General features: G+C 48.2%; 1 protein-coding gene across 2 annotated transcripts; it reads right to left on the bottom strand.

The window, feature by feature from the left end:
* Positions 1–763: 763 nt before the first annotated feature.
* On the bottom strand, positions 764–26,887 carry CIMIP2C (ciliary microtubule inner protein 2C). 2 transcript variants are annotated; one of them, XM_060273204.1, is made up of 4 exons: positions 26,707–26,887; positions 23,352–23,625; positions 16,255–16,367; positions 764–908 (listed from the first exon to the last, which is right to left on the bottom strand). In XM_060273204.1, exons 1-4 carry the CDS (start codon positions 26,778–26,780, stop codon positions 764–766), a joined length of 606 nt encoding a protein of 201 aa, XP_060129187.1. In that variant the 5' UTR covers positions 26,781–26,887. The 2 variants fall into 2 exon arrangements, with proteins under 2 accessions (XP_060129187.1, XP_034966434.2); XM_035110543.2 differs by lacking the exon at positions 764–908 and adding an exon at positions 12,259–15,256.
* Between the last annotated feature and the right edge of the window lie 751 nt (positions 26,888–27,638).

Raw genomic sequence — 27,638 nt, 5'->3', positions numbered from 1 at the left:
ACTAGAGGACCTTTGGGGGTCCCTTCCAACTCTACCATTCTAAGATCAGAAGAGCCCTGCAGCTGGATCAGACCAAAGGTCCATCTAGTCCAGCATCCTCTTCCCCACGGTGGCCGAGCAAATGCCTCTGGTTGCCACAAACAAGACATGCTCACGGGAGCGCACTCCCGCTTTTGTTTCCCAGAAACTGATCTTCATATACCCCTTGTGACCAGAGGCCGCCGATAGCCTCTAGCCAATTCCTCCAGGAGTCGGTCTAATTCCCCTTTAATGGCATCCGAGTCAGTGGTCCATGGTCGCATCTCAGACCCGCCAACATTTTTCTCTGATGAAAATAGGGACGTCCTAAGCAAAAGCGAGGCTTTCCGGGATCAAATCAGAACCCGGGACGGCTTCTGTCAATCCGGGGCTGCCCCTAGAAAACAGGGTATACTTGGGGGGTCTGACATCGCATCTTCTGCGAGTCAATCCCGCAGTTTGGCTATTTGCCGTGTCCAGGATTGTGTGCAATGCAAACAACACAGCAGACGGTACAAAAATTGAGGCTAGCATGTGTGTCTGAGGGATGGTGGGTGGGGGAATTTAATCACTGGGCTATGCCCCAGAAGTTCATTTTTTATGGAATGGAACTTCCCCCAGGTATTCCTGGGGCAACATGATATGGCAGGGCAGGAGGGGAAAATCCAGCTCTTATGATCTCCTGTCGCCCGGCTCTGACATCCGTGCCAACAAAGGCTGTCAACGGCGACGTGGCGGTCTCCGCTCAGGCCCTGTATTCGAAATAGCTGTCTCGGACTTCTCTCTCTTGCGAGGTCACCCTCTTCCCCGAGGGGAAAGTCTGGTATGTCCGTAGGTTCTCCGGAGACACACGATGGAGGTGCCACAATGTTTTGGCACTCAGCGGCGGGCTGGAGGTCAGGGGGGGAGAAGAAGCACACAAGGGGGGAAATGGGTTACATGGCTGATGGCTGAGACCCGAACGCAGAGGGGAGGATGGTGTTATGGGAATTCTAAGGTCTTATATATGTGTTCATAAATGTGCACGGCAAACACATACATCAGTGTATAAACCACGTGTCTGAACTAGAACAGGAGAACAATCCTGAAGCCATTTTGACTCTCCCAAATGGACCTCAAATATTTCTCTGCAAGGAGGAAGGAAATGGGAAAAGCTTTCAAACTGTCTATGGACTGTAGGGGCTTGCGCCTCCCTGTAAATACAGTCTGGCAAGTATCAGTTAAGCTGAGCACACTATCAATATGCGTAAGTGATATAATAATAATAATAATAATAATAATAATAATAATAATAATAATGTTATTTATACCCCGCCCATCTGGCTGGGTTTTCCCAGCCACTCTAGGCAGCTTCCAACAAAAGAATAAAAACACATTAAAACATCAGGCATTAAAAGCTTCCCTAAACAGGGCTGCCTTCAGATGTCTTCTGAACATCAGATAGAGATCCAAGGAATGGCCAGGCTACCCAGAAAAGGTGATCAGATAAGGCCTTATCAGGTATCCTGGCAGACAGGAGAGAAGCAACACACTCCAATTTCTGCTGGGGACCACCTCTTTCTGTGATGTATGGATGATGTTTTGGGGGGTGGCCTTGAGCTACAGGGGAGGCAATTTCAATAGTCTATATAAGAGCTTGGGCACCATTGTTCTGGGTTCCTCCTTCTTCCTGCGTGTGGTGAGTGAGGACCCTGTTGCAACAGTTAATAAAGATCAGGCTTACTAACTTGCTTTGCTTCTCCATATTCTCTGGTTGGCCTCTGTTGTTTTCTCCTTCCGATAGGGAACCCACTTAAGGATGGGTTCCCTATGGGCTCTTGGGATACCCCATAAGGGGAAAAGGAGCAGTTTTTTCTTATAACAATGGGAATCCCAGAGAGGCACTTCCTCTGCACCCCTGGAGGTTATTGTGGAATATTCATTGCAGCCTTGGATTTTTAGTTTTTGCATACTTATACCAGGGGTCCCCAGACTACGGCCCGCGGGCCAGATGCGGCCCAATTGGCTTCCCAATCCGGCCCGCAACGACCCCCGCCGCCCGCTGCCGCTGCCCGCTCTTACGGCGCGCTGCGCGGCGGCGCAGTTCCAGATCGGAAAAAATTGCCGAAAATCTTTGTGCGCATGCGTATGGGCCTCTCCCGACCCAGAAGAGGTCATTACTGGTGCACTTCCGGGTCGGAGGAGGCCCATACGCATGCGCACAAATGATTTTCGGCGTTTTTTCCGACCTGGAAGTGCGCCACTGCGCCAGTAAGTGTGTGTGCGCATGCGCACGGGCACGCACTCCTCCGCCCCGCTGCGCGCGCACTCCCCTGCCCTCCGGCCCGCTGCGCAATCGGCGCAGTGGGCACCGGCCCAAAGCCGGGTAAGTCTGGCGACTCCTGCTTATATCAACCATGTTAAGAAAGACCAACACACACACACACACACACACGATTGGGTTGGGGTGGGGGGAAACGGTCAACATCCCCATAAGAAAACTATGATTTTTTTCCAACCTTTCTATTGACAGTGTGCCCTTTTTAATACGGTAGTAGTTTAGGATGCCTCTTTGCTAGAGCTTAACAGAGCCTGCAAGAATCAAACTTTTTCATAGTATTTCGATTCCTAACTTGAAAAAAGATTGATTGAGGAAGCATTGCCTAAAGCTGCCCTGAGTTCCCTTGGTGGAAGAGTGTGGTATAAATGCAAGGAAATAATAAAGAGCCGTTTCCATGGGGAGAAAGCAAAATGTGCCATGGAAGTTCTCATTCTCAAATTGAAAAGCAGGCTGTAAATACCTGAAATAAATCTTGTATGCTCTGAAAAAAAGAAAAGAAAAGAAGGAAGGAAGGAATACCCCAGTTGGAGCTCCCTAAACTCCAGGGCACTAAAAACTAGGCCTGGGGGCCACACAATGTGCAACTGGATTCAAAATAGGTAGGTCTGCCAAGCTTCCGTTTTGATTTCTCACTCAGTCTTAAATTCACCTCTTTACACTGCCATCACAGTTTGCGATTATCTTAAAAAGTATTCACAAGCATTTGCCATCGTTTTAGCATGCAAGTCTTTTGGAGTAATTTTGCACAATATGCAAGCGACCTCTCCAAATAAAATGCATTATTGTATTTTATTTTTGCAATTATATACACATATTTATGGGGGTGGGAAACATTCCTATGCCCATTTATTTAATTGTTTTGGCTGGAGAACTGTTCTGCAAAATTGGGAGAGTGAAAGCATCAAAGGATGGCCGTATCTTGGGGCATTGTCTTGTTCTGGAAAGGGTGGAACAGGTAGGATCACGTTAAAATGTGAAATGGACTGAATTTCTCCCTCTTTCCTCTTTGCCAAACGAGAAGCAAAATATAAACGCAATCCAATAAACGAAACAGACAAGCCGAATTTCCTAAGAACAGCTCACATTTTACCAGCCAGAGAAAAACAAACACCTTCTACCTTTTCCCTTGCTTCACTCATCTGCTATTGATCCGCATTTCAGGCGGGCCCCTTTAATTCCAATTTCTTGTCTTATGGATCCAAACCTACAGCCACAACTGTTTGGGGCTGCCTTTCTGAACGGTTTTGTTTTCCTGAAAATTACTTTTCAGAACCTGCTTTGTGCATGAATGCTTCTGGCTCAGAGAAGGCTTTTTTGAGAGAGAGAGAGAGAGAGAGAGAGAGAGAGAGAGGAGAAAATGGTCAGGATTTGCCTCTGTGGGTGGGAGAAAGGACAGTGCAAGGACACAATATATTCCCTGCAGACAGACTCTCTGTGGAACCTGGCCAATGTAGATTTTTGCAGACCACAACAGGGACATTTCGTTAATCATCATCATCATCATCATCACCATCATTTTAATATTTATACCCCGACAATAGAGTGCTTGAGGGCATCCTGAGTAATGGGCTTGACAATGGGCTTGAGGGCATCCTGAGCAAGTTTGCAGATGACACCAAATTGGGAGGGGTGGCTAATACCCCAGAGGACAGGATCACACTTCAAAATGGCCTTAACAGATTAGACAACTGGGCCAAAGCAAACAAGATGAATTTTAACAAGGAGAAAGGTAAAGTACTACACGTGGGCAAAAAAAATGAAAGGCACGAATACAGGATGGGAGACACCTGGCTTGAGAGCAGTACATGTGAAAAGGATCTAGGAGTCTTGGTAGACCACAAACTTGACATGAGTCAGCAGTGTGATGCAGCAGCTCAAAAAGCCAATGCAATTCTGGGCTGCATCAATAGGAGTATAGCATCTAGATCAAGGGAAGTAATAGTACCACTGTATTCTGCTTTGGTCAGACCTCACCTGGAGTACTGTGTCCAGTTCTGGGCACCACAGTTCAAGAAGGATACTGACAAGCTGGAACATGTCCAGAAGAGGGCAACCAAAATGGTCAAAGGCCTGGAAATGATGCCTTATGAGGAACGGCTTAGGGAGCTAGGTATGTTTAGCCTGGAGAAGAGAAGGTTAAGGGGTGATATGATAGCCATGTTCAAATATATGAAAGGATGTCATATGGAGGAGGGTGAAAGGTTGTTTTCTGCTGCTCCAGAGAAGTGGACACGGAGCAATGGATTCAAGCTACAAGAAAGAAGATTCCACCTAAACATTAGGAAGAACTTCCTGATAGTAAGAGCTGTTCGGCAGTGGAATTTGCTACCAAGGAGTGTGGTGGAGTCTCCTTCTTTGGAGGTCTTTAAGCAGAGGCTTGACAGGCATATGTCAGGAATGCTTTGATGGTGTTTCCTGCTTGGCAGGGGGTTGGACTGGATGGCCCTTGTGGTCTCTTCCAACTCTACGATTCTATGATTCTATGATTCTAGAGTGCAATCCCAGGAGTTAAACTGCTAGAGAATCACAGCGCCTGCTGTGGCTGCAGAGAACTTGCAGCTGCTCTCTCCTGTGTTGTTCTTCCTGCAGTTGCAGCACCAAAGTCACTTCTCCAGGGCATAAGCCTGGGCAGCGTGCATGGAGGTCCTGGGCTGCCCAGATGACAAGACCCCCCTCCCCTCGGCCTCGCTGACGTGGTCCAAAGGAAAGCAGAGCAAGACATTTGGCACCAGCTTGGCTGCAGGAATTGATGGAAGGAGGCGTACCGAGGTGCCATCCAACCGCCTTAGGGACTCCACTCTGGATTTCTGTAGGGCAGGGATGTCCAACTCCCAAGAGACTGCGATCTACTCACAGGGGAGGGAGGGGGGACTGGAAGTGATCAGATCAAAGTGTTGAGCTTTTTTTTTAGGGAGGAAAGTCAGTTGTTGACCTGTTTTTACAGCGCAGGTCTAAAATGTCGAGCTTTCTTTAGGGGAAAAAGGAATAAATTGCTCACCAAAAGAACGACCAGGGAACAAACAGCCTCACAGCGGAAACTCCGTCTTTCGTTCTAGTGATCATGCGCAAATGGAGGATCCTCTCCCCCCCCACCCTGAAGGTAAAAGAGCCTGCGATCGACTCAAACCTCCCAGGGATCGACCAGTCGATCGCGGCCAACCGGTTGGACATCCCTGCTGTAGGGTTTACTCCCGAGCCTTTTCTTCTCCCAAAGATATCCCGCAAGGCAGAAGAGGTTTAGGACCAGAGTTCTCCTTCTCCTACATGGTTGCTTTCCCCTAGTGGTTGTGCCCCATCTGATGGGCAGCGATTGCAGGCGGGAGTATTTGCCAGCCGTTTGACTTCAGGGCTCCCTCCCTGGTTTTTCAAGACAGACAAATGGCAACAGCAGCTGCCAGTCAGTGTAGACGATATTGAGCTTGATGGACCAACAGAACTTCTTACGATCCTAAGGCAAGGTGACCGAGGAAAGGTGCCTGGATGGATGGGCCCTGTTTAAAGGGTTAAGTAATTAATTAAAACTATCTACAGCTCACCCTTCAACAATAATGGACACAAGGGTGGGGCACAGAATTCAAAACCACCATCCTATTTATTTCAAACCTAGCCATTCGAAAGCATGTCAAAGTAGATAAAAAGGTAAACGGTGGGAAGGTAAACGGTGTTTCCGTGCGCTGCTCTGGTTCGCCAGAAGCGGCTTAGTCATGCTGGCCACATGACCCAGAAGCTGTCTGCAGACAAACGCTGGCTCCCTCGGCCAGTAAAGCGAGATGAGTGCCGCAACCCCACAGTCGTCCGCAACTGGACTTAACTGTCAGGGGTCCTTTCCCTTTTTAAATTATAAAATAAGACTGCTCCCTAACCTCAACCCATGTGCCATTCTTTGTGATATGTGCATGTTCTGTGCGTAACCAGTCGGTGGCTGAAGCAAAGCCACGCTGGAACATCAATGCTACCACACCACAGGGGCTGGTCACTAGGCACACATAACTGCGCACTAATAAAAGCGTTCTGCTCATCTGGTGTCCGTCAGCCCCTATTTTTCCTGAAAACCTCGAGGACGCAGTGTGGTGGAACTGCCACGCTGAGCCACCAGAGGGCAGTCACGAAGCACAAGACGGTTCAGGGCTGTCTGCCTACTCATACAGGGGGGTGGCGGGGGGGGGGGGGAGAGATTCAAGGTGTGAATCAGGTCGCTTCCAGAAGTCATTCTCACAGCAGTGGCCACAGGGAGAAGCGTTGTGGTCAAAGCCAGCATTGGAAGACTCGCACAAATAAACTCAAAAGGCGCTCTCTCCCCTGGAGCAGAACAACCGAAATGATCAAAGGGGGGGTGGGAGAGCAACACCCCTTTGAAGAAAGGATCAAGCATTTGGGATGCCTTCGTTCGGATAAAAGGCAAGGATGAAGCCACACGACAGGAGTTTATAAAATCATTCATGGCACGGAGAAAGTGGTGAGAGGAAAGGCTTTTCTCTCTCCTAGAATCATAGAATCATAGAATCGTAGAGTTGGAAGAGACCACAAGGGCCATCCAGTCCAACCCCCTGCCAAGCAGGAAACACCATCAAAGCATTCTTGACATATGGCTGTCAAGCCTCTGCTTAAAGACCTCCAAAGAAGGAGACTCCACCACACTCCTTGGTAGCAAATTCCACTGCCGAACAGCTGTTACTGTCAGGAAGTTCTTCCTAATGTTTAGGTGGAATCTTCTTTCTTGGAAGTTTGAATCCATTGCTCTGTGTCCGCTTCTCTGGAGCAGCAGAAAACAACCTTTCTCCCTCTTCTATATGACATCCTTTTATATATTTGAACATGGCTATCATATCACCCCTTAACCTTCTCTTCTCCAGGCTAAACATAAGGCATTGTTTCCAGGCCTTTGACCATTTTGGTTGCCCACCTCTGGACACGTTCCAGCTTTTCAATATCCTTCTTGAACTGTGGTGCCCAGAACTGGACACAGTACTCCAGGTGAGGTCTGACCAGAGCAGAATACTGTGGGAGTATTACTTCCCTTGATCTAGATGCTATACTCCTATTGATGCAGCCCAGAATTGCACTAGCTCCTAACACTAGAAAACCTCAGGGGCAGACTTTGGTCACCTTTTGTAATGTGGCACCCCGTGCAAGGCCAAAATTTGGCATTCCCAAATGGATCTTCTCAATTATGGATCTTCTCAATTTTGCACCTCTTGGCTTGGCACCCAGTGCAGTGGAACTGCTCACCGCATTCTAAACCTGGCGCCGAACTCGCAAATGTCCGGCAAAGCTCAGGACCGCAATACCTCAAAGACTGCCTCTTCCCATATGGACCCACCTGAGATCATCTTCTGAGGCCCTCCTTCGTGTGCCTCCTCCTCAAGAGGTCCAGAGGGTGGCAACACAAGAACAGGGCCTTCTCTGCAGTGGCTCCCCATCTGCGGAATGCTCTCCCCAGGGAAAGTTTGCCTGGCCCTTCATTATACACCTTTAGGCGGCAGGCAAAAACATTCCTTTTTAACCAGGCCTTTGGTTGATCTGATTGGCATCCTATGCCTTTTTAAAATGTGGCTCTTTCCGGGGAGGGGGGGAGTTATTGGGGTGTTGTTTTTCTTCTGATTACCAATTTTTTCGCTCCACAAGACGCACCTTTTTCCTCCTAAAAAGTAAGCGGAGATGTCTGTGCGTCTTATGGAGCGAATGCGTGGTCCCTGGAGCCGGGTCCCTGGAGCCGAATTGTCCAGGGGCGAAATGCAGATCGTGTTTTTTATTTTATTTTAAGAAAGAGCTAAAGCAGGGGTCCCCAAACTAAGGCCCCCGGGCCGGATGCGACCCAATTGGCCTCCCAATCTGGCCCGCGACGACCCCCGCCGCCCGCTGCCGCCGCCCGCTCTTACGGCACGCGGCGCGGCGGCGATCTTCAAAATCGGCAAAAAATCGCCGAAAATCCTTTGTGCGCATGCGTATGGGCCTCTCCCGACCCAGAAGAGGCCATTTCCGATGCACTTCCGTGTCGGGGGAGGCCCATACACATGCACACAAGCGATTTTCAGCGATTTCTTTCCCGACCATGTGCGTGTGCGCATGCGCATGGGCGCGCACTCCCCCGCCTTCCGGCCCGCTGCGCGCGCACTCCCCTGCCCTCCGGCCCGCGGCACGGTCGGCGCGGCGGGCACCGGCCCGAAGCCCGGTAAGTCTGGGGACCCCTGAGCTAAAGACTAACAAGAGGGAAAGAGAGTGTTGAAATGACCCGCTCAGCAGCTGATTGCAAGAGATCGGGGAGGGAGATAAGGGAGCTAGCTCCCTTCCCGGCCCGCCCAGGCCCCTTGCCCAGGCCTCAATTGTTGTCTGCAGAGGGGCTGCTTGTTTCCCCAGCGACCTGTGACTGGCTGATTAGATTATCTGTCTGTAAACTGTAGAAATGGGTCCCTTTCCTTTCCTAGAGAAGCTGCACAACTGTGAGCTGATCCCCGCTTCCAAAACGAGGCTTTTCCAATTTGCAAAAAAAGCTGCACAACTTTGAGCTGATCCTCGAAATAAATGGGAGCTTTCCCCCTTTGCAAAAGAAGCTTCCTCAAATATTTAAAGGGGGGGGCGGCGGCGGCAAAGGCATCCAGGCCTCTAGGAGTTGGCTGCTATGCCTAGGACAATTTCTTGTTTTCCTCCTCTAAAAACTAGGTGCGTCCTATGGTGCGAAAAATTCCGTATTTTCCCCGTGTATAAGACGATGCCTTTTGCTTTAAAAATTTAGGCAAAAATTGTGTGTCATCTTATACACGGATAGTGAATGCGGGGGTGGGTGGGTGGGCTGCGATTAATGGCAGCAGCAAGCAGGAGACTGGCAGCAGCGATTGGGCGGGTGATTGGTGGCTGCGGCAAGGTCTGCTGGTGATTGGCTGTGGCTGTGGCAATTGGGCAGGCGATTGGCGACTGCGGCAAGTGGGTGGGTGGGCTGTTGGTGGCGGCTGCGGCACGGTGTGTGATCGGCAGTGGCTGTGGCAAGTGATCGGCAGTGGCGGGCGAGCAATTGGCAGAAGTGACCTCCCCCCCCCCCCCAAAAAAGAAAAAGCTAAACAAATTAATTTCTTAATTTTGAGTTTTTTTAAAAAATAAGGGGTGTCTTATACACGGAAAAATACAGTATGTTGTGATTTTTTTTCTGTGAACCACCCTGAGACCTCCGGGTATAGAATCATAGAATCATAGAGTTGGAAGAGACCACAAGGGCCATCCAGTCCAACCCCCTGCCAAGCAGGAAACACCATCAAAGTATTCTTGACATATGCCTGTCAAGCCTCTGCTTAAAGACCTCCAAAGAAGGAGACTCCACCACACTCCTTGGCAGCAAATTCCACTGCCGAACAGCTCTTACTGTCAGGAAGTTCTTCCTAATGTTTAGGTGGAATCTTCTTTCTTGTAGCTTGAATCCATTGCTCCGTGTCCGCTTCTCTGAAGCAGCAGAAAACAACCTTTCTCCCTCCCCTGTATGACATCCTTTTATATATTTGAACATGGCTATCATATCACCCCTTCACCTCTTCTCCAGGCTAAACATACCCAGCTCCCTAAGCCGTTCCTCATAAGGCATCGTTTCCAGGCCTTTGACCATTTTCCGAAAAGAATTCAATGAAGGCTTGACCTCAAGAGGCAGGGAGTTCCAAAGGGTAGGTGCTGCCACACGAAGATTGAGGGCGGTATATAAAGGGTGGTATATAAACTCTAATAATAATAATAATAATAAAAATAATAATAATAATAATAATAATATGTTGGAAGATTCGGGGCAGATAAAAGGAAGCCCTTCTTTACACTGCCACACGAGACAGTGATGGCCGCCAACCTCAATGGCTTTAAAAGATAATGGGACCCATTCACGGAGGACGGGAGGGCTGTTGATGGCTACTACTAGCCAGGATGGCTCTGCCCTGTTTCCAAAGTTGAAGGCAGCCGTGCTTCTGAATCCCCGTCACTGGAAACCACGGGATGGGAGAGGGCTGCTCCTGTGCTTGCAATCTGTTTGTGGGGTTCCCAGAGGCACCTGACTGGCAGGAGTGAGAACAGGACACTGGGCTAGATGCGTCCCTATTGGCCTCACCCAGCTACAGGGCCCTTCTGATGTTCTCTCTTTTGCTCGGCTGCCATTCGAGAGCAACACATCTCCTCGCCCCAAGACAGCAGGCAAAACGACAGCTACGTCTATGGGCCGCGGAAGCCTGAGAAGAAACACTGCCCTCTCCGGATTACGGAGACCCGAAAATACACAGCTCGTATCCGGCCAGCACAAATCCACAAGGGTAACCCATGTTCTCTGGCAGAGCAACATGCCCTAGAAAAATGCTTCTTAGAGCCGATCATTCGTGAGTAATGCCAGCCTGCCCCAGAGAGGTCGCTTTGCAACGGCAGGCTGACTGGCAATACTGAATGCGCCACTTAGCTCTCCCAGACAGGCACATAAAATAGGCATTTTTGTGGGCGGGGGGCGGGGGCGGTACAAGCAGGAATGGTTGTGCCACTGGCACATCGTGCTCTCGTGATGCCAGTCTGCTCTTTTGGCACAGCCGTTTGGTTCAGGATTGCCAATGCTTTTTCCGGCAGGGTTTGGCTGTACCTTCAACAGCTGTGTGGCATAAACGTGGCAACACGAGCAGCGAGGCAAGCGTTACCCTGCTGAGATTCCCCCAGCAGATGCCACAGGAACGGTGCCAGAAAGGGGCAGGGAGAAGGCCCCTCTTCCAGGTAGGAAGCCCCCTAACCGTCCTTCACGTGGTCCTGCCCTGTCACTTCTGGGTAAGCTGGGAAGGGAGCAGCTGCTCTAAGCTCCTCTCCCTTGCTCACCCCCTTCTGGGCACTGGGCAGGGAGAACCTATGGACAGCCTGCTGGATCAGGCCAGCAGCCCATCTGCTCCAGCCTCCTGTTCTCACAATGGACAACCAGATACCCATGGAAACCCCAAAGCAGTGTGTTTAGCCTGGATAAGTGGAGATGTGATAGCTATCTTCAAATATCCATGTCACATGGAAGAGGGTGCAAGCTTGTTTTCTCCTGCTCCCGAGGGAAGGACCCAAACCAAATAATAACAATGATCTAATAATAATAATAATAATAATAATAATTTCTGCCCTGCCCATCTGGCTGGGTTTCCCCAGCCACTCTGGGCAGCTTCCAACAAAAGATTAAAAATACATTAAAACATGAGTCATTAAAAACTTCCATAAACCAAAGGATTCAAGTTGCAAGAAAGGAGACTCTGACTAAACATCAGGAAAAAATTTCTGACAGGCGTTCGACAGTGGAACAGTTTCCTTCAGGAGGTTGTGGGCTCTCCTTCCTTGGAGGTTTCTAAGCAGAGGTTGGATGGCCATCTGTCACGGATGCTTTAGCTGAGATTCCTGCATTGCAGGGGGTTAGAATAGATGACCCTCGGGGTCCCTTCCAGCCTTGTCATTCTATGAAGAAGAAAGGTCCATGGATCAGGTCCATGGTCTGACTAGTCTAGCATCCTGTTTTCACACTGGCCAACCAGATGTCTGTGAGAAACCAGCAAGCAAGATTCAAGCACAAGAGCCCTCTCCCCTCCTGTGGTTTCCAGCAACTGGGGTTCAGAAGAATTGCTGTCTGCAACTTTGGAGGCAGAGCAGAGCCATCAAAGCTAATAGCCATTGGTAGCCCTCTCCTCCTCCACTGATTTGTTCTTCTAAAGCCATCTAGGTTGGGGCCCATCACTGCGTCCTGCGGGAGAGAGTTCCACAGCTCCACTGTGCGCTGAGTGGAGAAGTGCACAGCATCTTAGAGGACACTTTTACAGAGCATTTAGCACATGGAGAACGCCGCAGGTTCAGGGCAAACGCCAAGGCCAGAGGTCTTCCCTGCTTGTTTTGCCATTCGCGCAGGATCGCCCCCCACCTCCTCTTTTCAGGCCACCCTCCTTAAATAAGGACGCACACAGATGGAAGAAGGCCTTGCTGGCAAAGGCTGGTGAGCTTTATTCAAAGCAATGCACAGAGATAAGCCAGGAGCAGGGAGGGAAAGGATTTTCAAACAGGCTTTTGCAATTCTTTTAGACTTACATGAATCAGCTTCAGGTTATGAATGAAAATGACATGCATGAGGGTTCAGGAAACAAACCATCGTCTCAGAGAGGAATGCACAAGAAATACAAATGAGGAGTGTGTCCTGAGAGCAAGAAGCCTCATCCAAGAGGCGGAGACCTTTCTTCATATCGACCAGGAGATCTTTACTTGCTAACTCTAAAGACTTGCTCACCACCTACAGCTGTTCTCCTACAACTGTTCGCCCGCCCACTCCCGGTGGGTACAACAAAATCACACCATAATTTTAATCAGATTACATTCACAATGAATTACAAAGATACAATTGCAATAAAAACCCTGCGTAAATGCTGCCTTCAAACGATGCATTCAAGCACAACACGCAGCTGAGAGCCCAACGACATTGTCTAGGGGTGGCCTAGAGGCATCTCAAAACAAAGTTGATTGTGTGGGGAGGGAAGACCCTGTTCCCTGCTAGAAACGGAAGCGAGATGAGAAAGTGGGGAGCTCCCAGATCCACAGTGTTATGTGTTTGAGGGGCAAGGGGTTAGGCCAGGGGTCTCCAAACTAAGGCCCGGGGCCAGATGCGGCCCAATTGCCTTCTCAATCCGACCCGCGGATGGTCCGGGAATCAGCATGTTTTTACATGAGTAGAATGTGTCCTTTTATTTAAAATGCATCTCTGGGTTATTTGTGGGGCCTGCCTGGTGTTTTTACATGAGAAGAATGTATCCTTTTATTCAAAATGCATCTCTGGGTTATTTGTGGGGCATAGGAATTCGTTCACCCCCCCAAATATAGTCCGGCCCCCCACAAGGTCTGAGGGACAGTGGACCGGCCCCCTGCTGAAAAAGTTTGCTGGCCCCTGGGTTAGGCTGAAAGCCTAGGCTCCCTTCTAATTCCTGGAATAGCCAGGCTAGCTTCCCAGTGAGATGATGGGCCATTAAGGGGAACAAAGGAAGGGGCTCTATGTGAGATGCCAAATGGGTGAAGCCATTGGAAAGACAAAGCCAGAGTTGAGAGCAGAGGGTCTGAAGTGATGTGAGCGAGAAGCAAAGCAGCAGGCTGCAAACCAAGAGCGACAGAGCCATGCTTGATTTCTGCAGCAACCCAAGGCTGTGTTCATGGGAGAAGCAAGACCTTCCCGGGGTGTGAATTCTGGGAGCCCTTCCATCGTAGGCTCGGGTTGTAGACATGTGTAAATAAGCCATATATCCTAAAGACACCAGTTTCTGCTGTGCCTCATTCCAAAGGAAACGCGGACCCTGGACAAGCGCCAGAACCACAGATCCATCACCCTCTGAGCTCAAGGGATTAAATGTGGGGGCATTTGAATGGTGTGTGTGTGTGTGTGTGTGTGTGTGTGTGTGTGTGTATAAAAATAAAATAAAGTGACGGAAAGTTTGTCAGGAAAGCCAGCATTGTGTGCCGAGAGAGCTGAGCTAGAACCCATGAGCTGGCCCGTTGTAATCTAAAAGGCCACCTACTTAAGATCGCGTAAGGTGGGTTAGTTGTCCATTAACACCTTCTAAGCACAAGGCAAGAGACGGGATTTCTCCGTTTCAGTTCATTGCTTTGGCGAAAGGTGAATCCCATTCTGCTCCAATTATTGTGTGCATAGAACCAAGAAGATGGAGTTATTCCAGGTCGGTGAGCCCGGATCATGACACCTGAGCAAGTGGCACAAGATGCAGAGGGAAAGGATCTCAGCTCAGGGACAGAACACCTGCTGTATATGCAGAAGGCCCCGGGGGGCTTAGGAGAGATTTTGCCCTGCCTGCCCGAGACCCTGGAGGTCTGCTGCCTGTCAAACGAGGTAAGACTAGCTGAGCTGATGGCCCAGCTCAGAGTAATGTAGCTTCATACAAATGCTTCGGTTGTGATTCCTGCACTGCAGGGGTTGGACAAGATGACCCTTGGGGTCCCTTCCAACTCTACAATTCTATGATTCTGTCATGGACTGGTTGGATACAGAGGAACGGTTGGGGGAATCAGCTGAGAAATGATGGGTGGTTAGAGGGAGAAGAAGGAGAAGGCTGGGAGGAGGTGGTGTTGGAAGCTTGAGAGGTAACAGGGTTTAGTGAGCAGGGGGAGTCTGTGGCAGAGAGAAGTCCGGAATCAGAGGCAGAAGATGAAGCAGGGGAAGAGGGAGGCCAAGAAGCAGAGATGAGTCAGGCTGGTGAAGAGTCACGGGGGGTCTCCCCCTCCTGCTGCAACAAGCTCCCCTTCCCGCTTGCCTCCCAGAACCAGAAGAGGTATGAAGAGGGTGGCGAAGTCAGCTTCACGCAGACACAGTCTCCGATTGCTTGGGGGCAACCCTGGAGAGGACAGGGACTTTCAGTCTCAGCAACTGATCCATGGGGCAAGACCTACCAGGGATGAGCTGCTAGGCTCATTAGGCCTGACACTCAGCCAAGTCAGATCACGTTCTTGCTAGTAAAGAGCTAACTCCCCCTTGAACGGTGTGATTTCCTGCTAGCTCTCTCCAGACAGGTCCTGTGTTCCAGGCTGCACGCCTATCCTCCCTGCCCCTATGCGAATCTTTATGTACTATTTTTTTTACCAGCCTTCTCTTCTCTTAATTAATCTGCCTCTCTCTCTTACACACACTCACACAAGCACACAGATTGCCCCTCCATGGTTTCCAAGCGTAAACATCTCCGGGAAACCCCGGGTTGCTTCATCCACCACTGAGGAAAGCCACCATTTCTCCTTTGGAGTGATCCAGACCAGGGTTAAGCTGTTGTGAGCATCAGCCTCGAGGGAAGGACAGGAGATGGGGGGGGGGAGAGGGGTCCTCCCAGGAGATCAGAGGGAAGCATTCAGGGTTGGCGGGAGGGCCGTAGGACGTGCTGCTTTTTGAAAAGAGCTAAGAGGGATCAAGACCTATGGCAAAACGAAGAGCAAAATTATATTCCAAACAAGGGCAACAACAAAAAATGAAACAGAACAAAACACCCCACTTCCAAAATAAATATAGGGATCCCAGTCGCTTCCTCTCCACACTTGAAAGCCTCTCAAGGAGTTGGTTCCTCCCATGAGAGGTGTCTGGATTCGAACCAGACATCTGCAGCTGTATAAAGCTGTGCCAGTAAAACTACAGGGTTCTGAGCCAGCCCTGAAGGTCTTTTGTTTATCTGTCAGTTTGCATTTCTTAGTGCAGAAAGTATTGATCTGATGTGTAGAGATCTTTCCTATTCTAATTAATTCAAGAGGGTTCTGGAAACTTCTCTGTGTGAAAGAAACAAGCAGAGGGTTCCTGATGTTTGGGTTATTGCTTCCGAGAAGATGAGTACAGCTGCCTTAAACCGGTCCTGCTATCTCTTCTGCCAGGGTCATGCTGACTATAATAGGGAGGCCAGAAGGAGCCTGGGTTTCACGTTCTCTGTCTCTCTTCTCCTTCTGGTGTGGTGTTCTGTACACAGTATGCTTAGTGTTAAGGTTTAGACTTGTTATAAATTATTGCAAGTTTAGGTTAAGTCTGCTGCAACTGGATTTCTTATGGACTGTGCCAATCCTGAATGTATTGGATTTGTGACCATTACGCTCATTTGCTTTCAGCTGGAGTAAAGTTCTGCTGGATGAAATATTCATTGCCTCTGGTCTATTTTGGGGGGATCCTGCAACGTGCTTAAGTTTTTGCTCTGCTAACTATATGTTGGAATATGCTCTGGATCACTACTGAGTAGAATTCCATGACACCATTTACATCTCTGAGAAACCCCCCGTTTCTTTCAGTGGAAGTTAGGTCGTATGTGAACCTAGAACACCCTTTTCCCCCAAAGGAAATCACCTGAGTTACACAAAAGGGTTCCCTTATATGAGCGTATGGTGATAAACAGAGGCCTCCCCAACCCACCCTGACTCTTGCCCACTAGACTCACAGGTCAAGAGGGTGAGGGTACTTCTCCTTCTCCTTCACAGGGATCACAAAATACGGAACCGGGTGCACCGTCCCGGTCTTGTCCATGTAGTGCTCGCGATGCATCTGAGCAAGCTGCAGGTGAAACACCAACAGGTTATAAGGGTCAGGCCACGGGAGGAGAGAGACTGAATTAAGCTGCATCAAGGGACCTGGAGCTGCAACCAGGATAATTTCGCTTTGGGTTCATGAATTTAGATAAAATGACCACAGCAATTAGAAATATCCCCAAGCAGAAATGTATTAAGGAATGGAAACAGGTAGAGGATTATCTAAGAAAAGAGAATTTCAACATAGATCTGGTGATATGCCTATATTGAAAAGAAAACAGGGAAAAATTAATAACAATTATAAAAAATAGCAGTAGGAATTTAAGGGTAACTAAAAAGAAGCAAGAATCTGGTAAGCTTGGAAAATAAAGTGATGTATGGACAGTGGGAAGCTCTTTTTGTAATCTTCAATTTTTAATCTATAATTCTCTTTTTTCTTTCTTTATTTTAGGATTTATAACCCAAATCTTAAGTTTGTAAGATATCTTACCTGTTATACTATTATAGGTGTTGATTTTTGTTATATTATGTTATATTAATTTGTATTATTTACTATATTATTTGTTATGTTAAGTTCTAAGGCTATTGAAATAGAATAACATTTCAAGCTAGTGTCTATATGTTTTCTGCTTTTCTATATATATGTGTGTACATATATACATACATATATATAGCTTCCTTTTCTTCTTTCTTCATATTTTTAATTTTCTGTTGTTGTTTGGAATATGATTTTCTTATATTTTGTTTGGCTTTGTTTTTGTTTTTGGTTAATGAATTTTTTTTGTAACCTGTGTTTGCATAATTAAAATAAAGTTTATTAAAAATATATATTATATTTCTTTATATCCAGCCTTTCCCCTAGTCTGGAACTCGTGGCGGCTGACACAGATAAAACAGAACAAGGGAAAAACACGGAAGAGACCATGATTAAAATGTAATTAAACACTAATAGAATTAAAATAGTATGGAAAATCCATTAAGCACAATAACAAGTGAAGCAACACAGAACCGGGCCTTTCCTCAAAAGCAGTCAGTTCCCAAACGCCTTTCAGAATGAAACAATCTTCACTTTGCTGGTGAGTCAGTCTATCTTCTCTAGGCAGGGAGTTTCAAAGCCGGAAAGGGGGGCTGGATACCGTGGCGGCTGGAGCTGATGGGAGATGTAGTCCTAAACATCTGAATGGCACAGGCATTGGGGAAGGATGGCTTGGTGCACTGCACTTAAAACCAGGGAAACTCGGGTTCAAATCCTTGCAATGGGAAGATAACCTCCCTACTGAGTGGCCTTGGGAAATCACTGCTTCCCAGCTGATTCTGCCTCGAAGGATTATAGAGAGAATTTAAGACAGGTGGAGGCCATTATTATTATTATTATTATTATTATTATTATTATTATTATTATTATTATTACAGTATTATTATTCCACCCTTCATCCATAGATGAAGCTAGACTGATGACTGGGGGCATCCGCCGAGACCACATAACACCGGTCTTGAAAGATCTACATTGGCTCCCAGTACGTTTCTGAGCACAGTTCAAAGTGTTGGTGCTGACCTTGAAAGCCCTAAACGGCCTCGGTCCAGTATACCTGAAGGAGTGTCTCCACCCCTATCATTCTGCCCGGACACTGAGGTCCAGCTCCGAGGGCCTTCTGGCGGTTCCCTCGCTGCAAGAAGCCAAGTTACAGGGAACCAGGCAGAGGGCCTTCTTGGTAGTGGCACCCACCCTGTGGAATGCCCTCCCACCAGAGGTCAAAGAGAATAACAATTTGTTGTTGTTGTTGTTTAGTCGTTTAGTCGTGTCCGACTCTTCGTGACCCCATGGACCATAGCACGCCAGGCACTCCTGTCTTGCACTGCCTCCCGCAGTCTGGTCAAACTCATGTTCATAGCTTTGAGAACACTGTCCAACCATCTCATCCTCCGTCGTCCCCTTCTCCTAGTGCCCTCAATCTTTCCCAACATCAGGGTCTTTTCCAGGGATTCTTCTCTTCTCATGAGGTGGCCAAAGTATTGGAGCCTCAGCTTCAGGATCTGTCCTTCCAGTGAGCACTCAGGGCTGATTTCCTTAAGAATGGATTGGTTTGATCTTCTTGCAGTCCATGGGACTCTCAAGAGTCTCCTCCAGCACCATAATTCAAAAGCATCAATTCTTCGGCGATCAGCCTTCTTTATGGTCCAGCTCTCACTTCCATACATCACTACTGGGAAAACCATAGCTTTAACTATACGGACCTTTGTCGGCAAGGTGATGTCTCTGCTTTTTAAGATGCTGTCTAGGTTTGTCATTGCTTTTCTCCCAAGAAGCAGGCGTCTTTTAATTTCGTGACTGCTGTCACCATCTGCAGTGATCAAGGAGCCCAAGAAGGTGAAATCTCTCACTGCCTCCATTTCTTCCCCTTCTATTTGCCAGGAGGTGATGGGACCAGTGGCCATGATCTTGGTTTTTTTGATGTTGAGCTTCAGACCATATTTTGCGCTCTCCTCTTTCACCCTCATTAAAAGGTTCTTTAATTCCTCCTCGCTTTCTGCCATCAAGGTTGTGTCATCTGCATATCTGAGGTTGTTGATATTTCTTCCGGCAATCTTAATTCCGGCTTGGGATTCATCTAGTCCAGCCTTTCGCATGATGAATTCTGCATATAAGTTAAATAAGCAGGGAGACAATATACAACCTTGTCGTACTCCTTTCCCAATTTTGAACCACTCAGTTGTTCCATATCCAGTTCTAACTTAAGAATAACAATTACCAGACCTTTAGAAGGCATCTTAAGGCAGCCCTGTTTAGGGAAGCTTTTAATGTTCTGTATTTTAATATACTGTTGGAAGCCGCCCAGAATGGCTGGGGTATAAATAAATAAATATTATTATTATTATTATTATTATTATTATTATTATTATTATTATTATTCTACATCTCAGGGTGGTTCACAACATTAAATATAACAAACACAAAATGCATAATAAAAATAGGAGCAAAAATAAACCAATGAATGTTGCTTTCTGTTCTTTGCAAGAAAGATGGGACAAAAATCTAGCAGAGACTACGTGGCCCCATTTCCTTGCCCCCGAGCATTTGCTTGACACACTCTCTTGGTTGCGCCATCTGAAGTGGCCCTGCACAGCCTGTCCTCAGTCCTGCACCATGGAACAATAGTGCCTGCCTTCCTTTAAGAAGGGCTTGCAGGATCAGGCATCAGGGGGGGACTATCTAGTCCAGCAGCCAGTTCTTGCAGTGGCCAGCCAGATTCCTGCGAAAACCCGCAAACAGGATCCAAGCAGGAGAGCCCTCTCCCCTCCTGCAATTTCCAGCAAGTGCTACCCAGAGGCATGGCTAGTCATCATAGCTAACATCCATTGATAGCCCTCTCCTGTACGAATTTGTCTTATCCTCTTTTCAATCCTCCTTTGCTTATTCCAGGCAGCCAGATCCAAGACCGGTGGGCTGTGATGGGTGCTCCTGAGCAATGTCCCTGTGGTCAGTCAGGACACGGGTGGCACAGGGTAGTCTGTAGGGGTGTCGGCAAGCAGGCAGGTGGTCCTCTTTTTAGGCTAGGCGGGCATCGACTAGACAGCAACTTTTGCTTCCTTTCTGCTCCCCCATCTTTTCCCAGAGGCAAAGCCATCTTTGCATAATCCGCTGCGTCACGGACAAATGAGATAGTCCGCTCAAACACAAGAGCACGCAGATGCACTAAAAATCAAAGGAACAAGCAGATGTTTTCCGGCTTGCTCTACGAAAGGGGGAAAGGCTGCTGGAAAACCCTCTATGGTCTTTTGAAGCTTTCTCTGCAATTGGTTGTGAGAATTTGGCTTCAGCAGACAGAAATGAGCCCTGCTCAGCTATTGTCTCAGCTGCTGAGGTGTTAGTGGGCATTCTAGTGTTTTGAAGTTGTCAAAAAAACCTGCTGGCACCCGAGTGCTACAGAGCTGTTAGGGTGTGTGTGTGTGTGAGAAAGAGAAGGAAGCAGCATTGCGTTTCAGGTGGATGGCGTCAATGGATTTGTGCGCACAAGGGAGGGAAATGTGAAGCAGGTGAGCGACTCAAGCGGAATAGGGAATGTGCTACGCCACCCCAGTCTCTGAGCGGCATGAGATTCCAGGGGTTTGTGATTCCTTTTGGAATGAGGCGCAGCGGAGACTTTGCTGCCTTTAGGATCTATGGTTTATTTGCACATATCTACAACCTGAGCTTACGATGGAGGGGGCTCACAGCATTAACACCCCCAAAGGGTCTTGTTTCTCCCATAGCTGCGGCCTTGGATTCACACTCTCTCCAACTTGCTGTTTCCCCCTCGCCACTGCAACTCTCAACCCTGGCTTTGTCCTTCCAACTAATTGCAAGTTGCCACCCTTTTGCTGTCTCGCACAGAGCCCCTTTCCTTTGTTCCCCTTAATGGCCCATCACCCAGGCATTCACCTCATCAAACTCCTAACAGTACACTGGGATGGCCCTGCATATCATAAAGGCAAAACGGACATGGGAATTTTCAGTGTTCCCCACCTGTAATTCTGCAAAGGGGGGGGGGGTTAAGGGAAAAGGCGAGGGGGCACCTTTGAAAAGCATGTCTCGGCTACAAAGGGTAGATATGCAAAAGTGCTTCAAGGGGAAGCAGGAGCTCGGGGAGCGGTGATTGCAGGGCCGGATTTAGGTTTGATTAGGCCCTCAGCTGCTGAAGGTAATGGGGCCCTTTTATATGTCCAGCTGTCCTTTGTCAACAACAAATTGTCGCTGGTTTCTTTGTGTTGAATATATGCTATATGGTAAGTTATGGACCTAATAGTTATCTAAAGCCATTTCTACATAACAAAATATGTGTTTTATCAAAGTAATTGTTGAACTTACCTTATATCAGGCATCCCCAAACTGCGGCCCTCCAGATGTTTTGGCCTACAACTCCCATGATCCCTAGCTAACAGGACCAGTGGTTGGGGAAGATGGGGACTGTAGTCCAAAACATCTTGAGGGCCGAAGTTTGGGGATGCCTGCCTTATATTTTGGAAATGTACATCTAGGTGTTTTTTCCCTTTTAGGTTTTTTTGGCCCCCCCCCCAAGAAAGTGGGGCTCTAAGCTATAGCTTGTTTAGCGTCTACGTAAATTCGGCACTGGGTGATTGGGAGAAGGAGATACAGCCTGCAAGGATACTCCAGTCAAAATCACAGCTTTCCAAGCTCCCATTTACAGTAATTGTTGAACCCAGATGCTGAGCAGGAGGAGAGACCATCATTCCCAAACCGTGCAATGGTGTCGTTGTGACATCAGATTACTGACAGGTAGGCCAGCCACCTATCAAACTTCCCCACCCACCTACCCATACCAGCTCCAACAAACAAAAGGAAGATCTGAATAAATAGTGTCTGTTCTCAGCTCATTAATTTTGGCTACCCACTCTTCATTATTTATAGCTTGCGTGACTGCCGCGGACTTGTTTAACGTTGGGGAAAGGAGAAAGTGACTCTGCTCCAGGTTTGGGAGACAGAGATTATGAAGCTGAGCTTGGCACGGCCGGGCGGGAGGGAGGGAGGGGTGTCTGGCTCCTGGATTCCAGAAGGCAACACGACCCACCAGCAGACTTTCCACAAATCCCCCAGCACCACCCACACGCCCTGCACAGCCAAGATTGCAGCCCTTCTGTTGCTGTCGATTCCTTTGCAAACATAAAACGACTAGGAGCTACAAGCAAGCTGTACAGGCAGCAGACAAAGAGAGGGCACGGCGGGACTTCTTTCTGTGTTGTGTTTCTCTAGCCCCAGGTGTGCGCTTTAAAGCACTTTAAAAAATAATTTAAAAAAGCCCCCGTGTTTTCCCTGTGAAAACCCACTCTTCACTACTAAATCGGAGCAAACAGCAACCTGCAGGAAACCCGAATTGCCGCTTGTTTCGGTGCAGCGTTAACGAATGGCTTTTTGTGGGGAGGGTGATGGGGCAAAAACACACACAAACAAGCGCTGGGAGACAGATCTTTAAAGTGCGGGCATGTGCCTAGAAAACGCAGGGCAAAAGGTAAGTGTGGATGAGCCCATAGTCAGGGAGGGTGGCTTGTTGGCGTCAGGGGGTGCCACTGGTGAAGAGGGTGCTGGCCTGGGGGGGGGTTCCTGGGCCTGATCCAGTGGGGCTCTTCTTCCATTCTTAAGGGATCGAGTGGATCAGCTGGTCACGCCGTTTGCAAATTGAGTTTGCAGGGGACCCTGGGGAGAAGTCCCTTGGAAGCTTATCAGGGGTTCCATGGAGATCTGTGAGCGGCACAGCCGGTCTTCCCCAAATGAGGACCCACCTGCCAAAGGCAATGTTCCCTGCAAGAGTGTGGAGGGCAAAAGGCCTGGCCAATCTGCCCCCCGTAACCAAGAACCAGAATCCTCTGTGACAAGCAGAGCATGAGACTCTTAATCTCAGGGCTGTGGGTTCAAGTCCTATGCTAGGCTGTTCGGGTTTTGCTAAATTAGTAGCATGAGAAGCCATCAGATTGCTTCTTCACACAATCAACTCTAGGACAAGCAATTAACACTGGGCAGAAAGCCAAGGTCTACTTCTGCCATAGTAACTGCGCTCTCATTGGTTGAGTTCAGCACTGAGACCTGTTATCAGAGAAAGCTAGCACAGTACATGGTGTGGTGAGTGTGGTCAGTGTAGGAGGAAAGGTGCTGTATCGGTTGAGAGACAGAGAGGAAAGGATTTATTTTACTTTGTTTTTGAGTTCTAAAGTTGCACATAGAAACTCTGGATTTCTTTTATTTTCATAAATCCTGTATATAGTTTATTCTGCGTCCAGACGTCTAGTCATTTAAGTTACCGCCAGAAGCTTCCGGAAAAACCTGCGCAAACTCTGCTGTGTTCAGGCTGAAGTTACACCTGACACTTAAAAACACTAAGATAGGCAACAGATTCCTGCATGGCAGGGGGTTGGTCTAGATGGCCCTTGTGGTACCTCCCAACCCTACAATACTATGGTTTCCAGTATGAGTCAATGGCCACCTGGGGTGACGGTGGGTCCAGGCCTCCTGCCTTACCTTGTAGAACTCCTTCAGTTCTGCTGTGCGGTTGATATCCAAATTGTAGCGAGAGTAGTTGGGGGTGTGCAGCCAGCGGTCCCACCCCCTGGCCCTTGCCCCAATCACCAGGCCTGGGTCGGGAGAGAAGAGGGTGGGGAACTGGCCCCCTTTGCTGTAAGGGCCGCGGCAGGTTTCCATGAGGGCACTTCGGAAATCTTGGAAGTACTTCATGGTGGTGTTTCCATAGGTGTCCGCAAAGGAAAACGCCACGTTGGGGACATGGCCATGATACCTAGAGGGGGAAAGGTGGAAGGTGAGCGAAACTGGGGAAGAAGAGCCCAAACAATTGCCATTATCTTTTCTTGAAAAATCACTTCCCCAGCTCTCCTAAGAAGCGCAGTCCTTTGCAATCATCGCCGCAACAAACCACAAGTAATGATTATGCCGGTACCGGGTAGGTGCAGAATCGAAGGAAAGCGCCGCTTCCAATGCGACATTGGATCAATGCCATAACAGGCAATTTCTATGCTTGGGGAAAGGATCTTTCTCCCTAGGAAAGAGGCAACGAGAGGGAAACTAAGAACGACTGTGCACCCAAGAAGGGGGCTGTTGCCGATCTTCCAAATGGCTGAACTCCTTGAAACATATTGTTTTTTAAAAAATATGTATTTTATTTTTTCTGCATGTGCTGTAGGGGGAAGCGAGGGGCAGGTGGGCTCGTGAACCCGGGAAGGGGGCCCATATAAGAGAAGGAAACGCTGATCCTAAACCTTATATTCGGGAGAAGAAAAGGCTGAGGAGTGAACCCTACACAAATCTGTAGTGGCGCCTTGTACACTTCCTTCCAGCATCTCCTGCAGCCAGTGCTATTTTTATAGAAAAAAGAAGTGCCGGATCTCACCATGAACACCTCCTTCATTCTTATAGAATGGCAATTGAACCCACCTGAGAGGTGCCGGCCCGGAACTAAGTCCCGGTGAGGTCCAGCTGCAAAAAATGCCCTGCCTGCAGCCAAGCTGGTGCCCAATGTCTTGAATCACAAAATCATAGAATGGTAGAGTTGGAAGGGAACCCAAGGGCCATCTAGTCCAACCCCCTGCAATTAAGGGATCTTTTTGTCCAACGTGGGACTTGAACCCACGACCCCGAGATGAAGAGTCTCATGCTCTACCAATGGAGATATCTTGCATGGTGACCTTTCCAAGGAGAGGGTGGCCTCGTTGTCTGGGCAGCCCAGGACTTCCACGCAGTGCCGGATTTACGTATAAGCTAAACAAGCTATAGCTTAGGGGCCCGCTCTCTTGGGGGCCCCCCAAAATAATTAAAGGAGAAAAAACTGTATAAGATAATGAAATAAAATAAAACCTACATACAGCAACCGTGTTTTGTGTTGTGTAGGCTCCTATGGTGTAAGTCATGGGCCCTGCTCCCTAAAACATCACTGGGCGCTGTGGGTTAAACCACTGAGCCTAGGGCTTGCTGATCAGAAGGTCAGCGGTTCGAATCCCTGTGATGGGGTGAGCTCCCGTTGCTCGGTCCCAGCTCCTGCCAACCTAGCAGTTGGAAAGCACATCAAAATGCAAGTAGATAAATAGGAACCGCTACAGCGGGAAGGTAAACGGCGTTTCCATGTGCTGCTCTGGTTTGTCAGAAGCGGCTTTGTCATGCTGGCCACATGACCTGGAAGCTATACGCCGGCTCCCTCGGCCAATAATGCGAGATGAGCGCGCAACCCCAGAGTCGGTCACGACTGGACCTAATGGTCAAGGGTCCCTTTACCTTTTACTGCTTATGTTACACCCCACAGCTTATGTTATACCTTTTACTGCTTATGTTACACCCCACAGAATTTCCCTTTCCCCACAGCCACTGCACACTGGGTGGACATCATCCTCAAGCTATCCACTCTGGTTTCTCCACCAGCTGTCTCCATGCCATGTACAATTTTATCGTGTTCTATTGTCGGTCATGACTGGACCTAATGGTCAGGGGTCCCTTTACCTTTACCTTTATATATAGGGTGCCTAAATTCTGCATGGACTGGTTGCATGGCAACATGTGCAAGTGTCTTGAGATACCTATGAGGTCCATAAATGACCATATAGCATATATTCAACCCCCCCAAAAAACAGCGACCATTTGTTGTTGACAAAGGACAGCTGGATATGGGAAGGGCGCCATTCCCTCATCCAACCTAAATCCGGCCCTGCCTCCATGCACTTGAAGTCACTTTGGTGGGGAAGTCCCTTCGGTTTGACTTCACCCCCAGAGGCGAACTCCATTGTCTCCCGAGAGAGAGAGAGAGAGAGAGAGAGAGAGAGAGAGAGAGAGAGAGAGATGGTGCCCACAAGGGAACAACAATGGCGAAAGGTGCAAACATAACAAAGAGAAGAAAAAAGCCATTCGACGAAAACCATTGAAAGCTACTTTAAAGCAACTCCATGGGGATGAGAGGCAGACGCAGATTCTTTGCAGGGAATTTTGACATTTTTTTGTTTCCCCGTTTCCTTTCCCTGCTACACACACACACACACAAAGAATTCCAGCACCTTAGCCTAAGTGCCTCTGAGCTTGTCCGGAGTGTCTTTTCCTTCTGACCGAGAGCGGCTGCTTTGTTTCTTTTTTCCCTTTTCATTTTTTAGAGTAAATGCTGGGACCAAGAGTTCCTCTGATCCTGTGCAGGGAGCTGCACTTTTTATTCCATAAAATCTATATATACTGCTTGATTGCAAGGGGGGGACAGGGACGACCTCTAAGTGGTTTATGAAAAATATGAAACAATAAAAGAAAGCTAATGTTGGCACCCGTCCATCTTGGAAGAAACTGGACGACGAAACAACAAACCCATCCCTAATAAGTTTACAAGTGCGATTTAAAGCGTACAGAAAGCTAAAACCCCAAGAGGATAGACTAAGAGGAATTAAAACTTGTGCAAACTTCCTAAGCGTCCAGGCAGGACTAAAATAAGGATGTGCTTAAGCGCAGCGAAGGTGCCTGCCTGATATCAAGCGGCAGGGAGTTCCAAAGTTCCTGTGCAGCCACGCTAAGGAACCGCAGAGCTGGGCAGGACCCCCAGAGGTCATCCAGCCCACCCCCTGCCTACAATGCAGATTAAACAAGGATGTGCTTAAGCGCAGCAAAGGTGCCTGCCTGATATCAAGTGGCAGGGAGTTCCAAAGTTCCTGTGCAGCCACGCTAAGGAACCGCAGAGCTGGGCAGGATCCCCAGAGGTCATCCAGCCTTTTCCCTTTTCTTTCCCCGAAGAAGCAAGCCATAAACCAGCGCTTTCTTTCTCTCTATCCGCCCCTCCCCCAAAAAAATTTTTCTCCCCCCCCCTCGGTCCCCAAACGGCGCCCCCCCCCCAGCGACCCACCCGGGCATGAGCCCCGGCGGCACGTAGGCCGCGTTGTACTGGGTCAGGAGCGTCCCGGCGCTGCGCGAAGCCATGGCCCCGCTGCTCCTTCGTCGGCCGTGCAGGGAAGCGGGGAGGCAGGCGAGGCGCCCAGGCGAGGCCGAGGCTTCAAGGAGGGCCGTAGGCCGCGGCGGTCACAAACCCGTCGCCATGGCAACGAGGAGGGCGGGGAGGGGAGGGAGGCCAAGGAGCCGCGCAGGCGCAGAAGAGAAAGAAATGCGCGCAAGAATCAGCCGCTGTTTCCCAATCAGATCTGCTCCCAGGACAAGCTTGCAGCATTATTATTATTATTATTATTATTATTATTATTATTATTATTATTATTATTATTGTTGCTATTGATGTATTTGTGATGTTTTATTATGTTTTATCACCTTGTTTATTATTATTTTTATCACCTTTTATCACCTTGTTTATTATTGGCATTTCTTCATTCGCAATAAAGTATACAGATGCCAACAGCAAATAATACTTATTGCATTTTTAATTTTTTATTTCCACATTCACCAGAAAGCACAGGGATGCCAAAAGCACCGATTATTTGTTGCATTTCAAAATTATTTCATTTCATTTATATATTCGTAGTAAGGCTGCCAAAAGCAACAACTGTTACCTATTGCATTCTTCTTCTTTTTTTTACTTTATTGACTTATTTGCCATACAGATGCCAACAACAACAACATTTGTTTACATTTGTTTGTTTGTTTGTTTATTTTACATATTCATAATAAGGCATAACCAGGTACTGTATTTCGAATGATTGCTATCAATAGCTAGTGTAAAATAAAAATTTGAAAAACAATTTTTTAATTGCAACGAAGGGTGCAGACAGCATAGATTTTAAAAAAATATTAATGATAATTAAAATAGGGGAAGTCCAGGGGAGGAGGGGG

This window comes from Zootoca vivipara, chromosome 3, assembly GCF_963506605.1.
Source record: "Zootoca vivipara chromosome 3, rZooViv1.1, whole genome shotgun sequence".
In the NCBI taxonomy this organism is placed as follows: Eukaryota; Metazoa; Chordata; class Lepidosauria; order Squamata; family Lacertidae; genus Zootoca; species Zootoca vivipara.
This window is presented reverse-complemented; position numbering and strand designations above follow the sequence as displayed.

Bases quoted from the DNA above. Each gene is read 5' to 3' on its own strand.
- CIMIP2C (XM_060273204.1), bottom strand. From the start codon at position 26,780: ATGGCTTCGCGCAGCGCCGGGACGCTCCTGACCCAGTACAACGCGGCC. The intron at 23,626-26,706 runs GTGGGTCGCTGG...TTCCCCCTCTAG, and splicing joins CCGCCGGGGCTCATGCCCGG to GTATCATGGCCATGTCCCCA. The intron at 16,368-23,351 runs GTAAGGCAGGAG...TTTCACCTGCAG, and splicing joins AACTGAAGGAGTTCTACAAG to CTTGCTCAGATGCATCGCGA.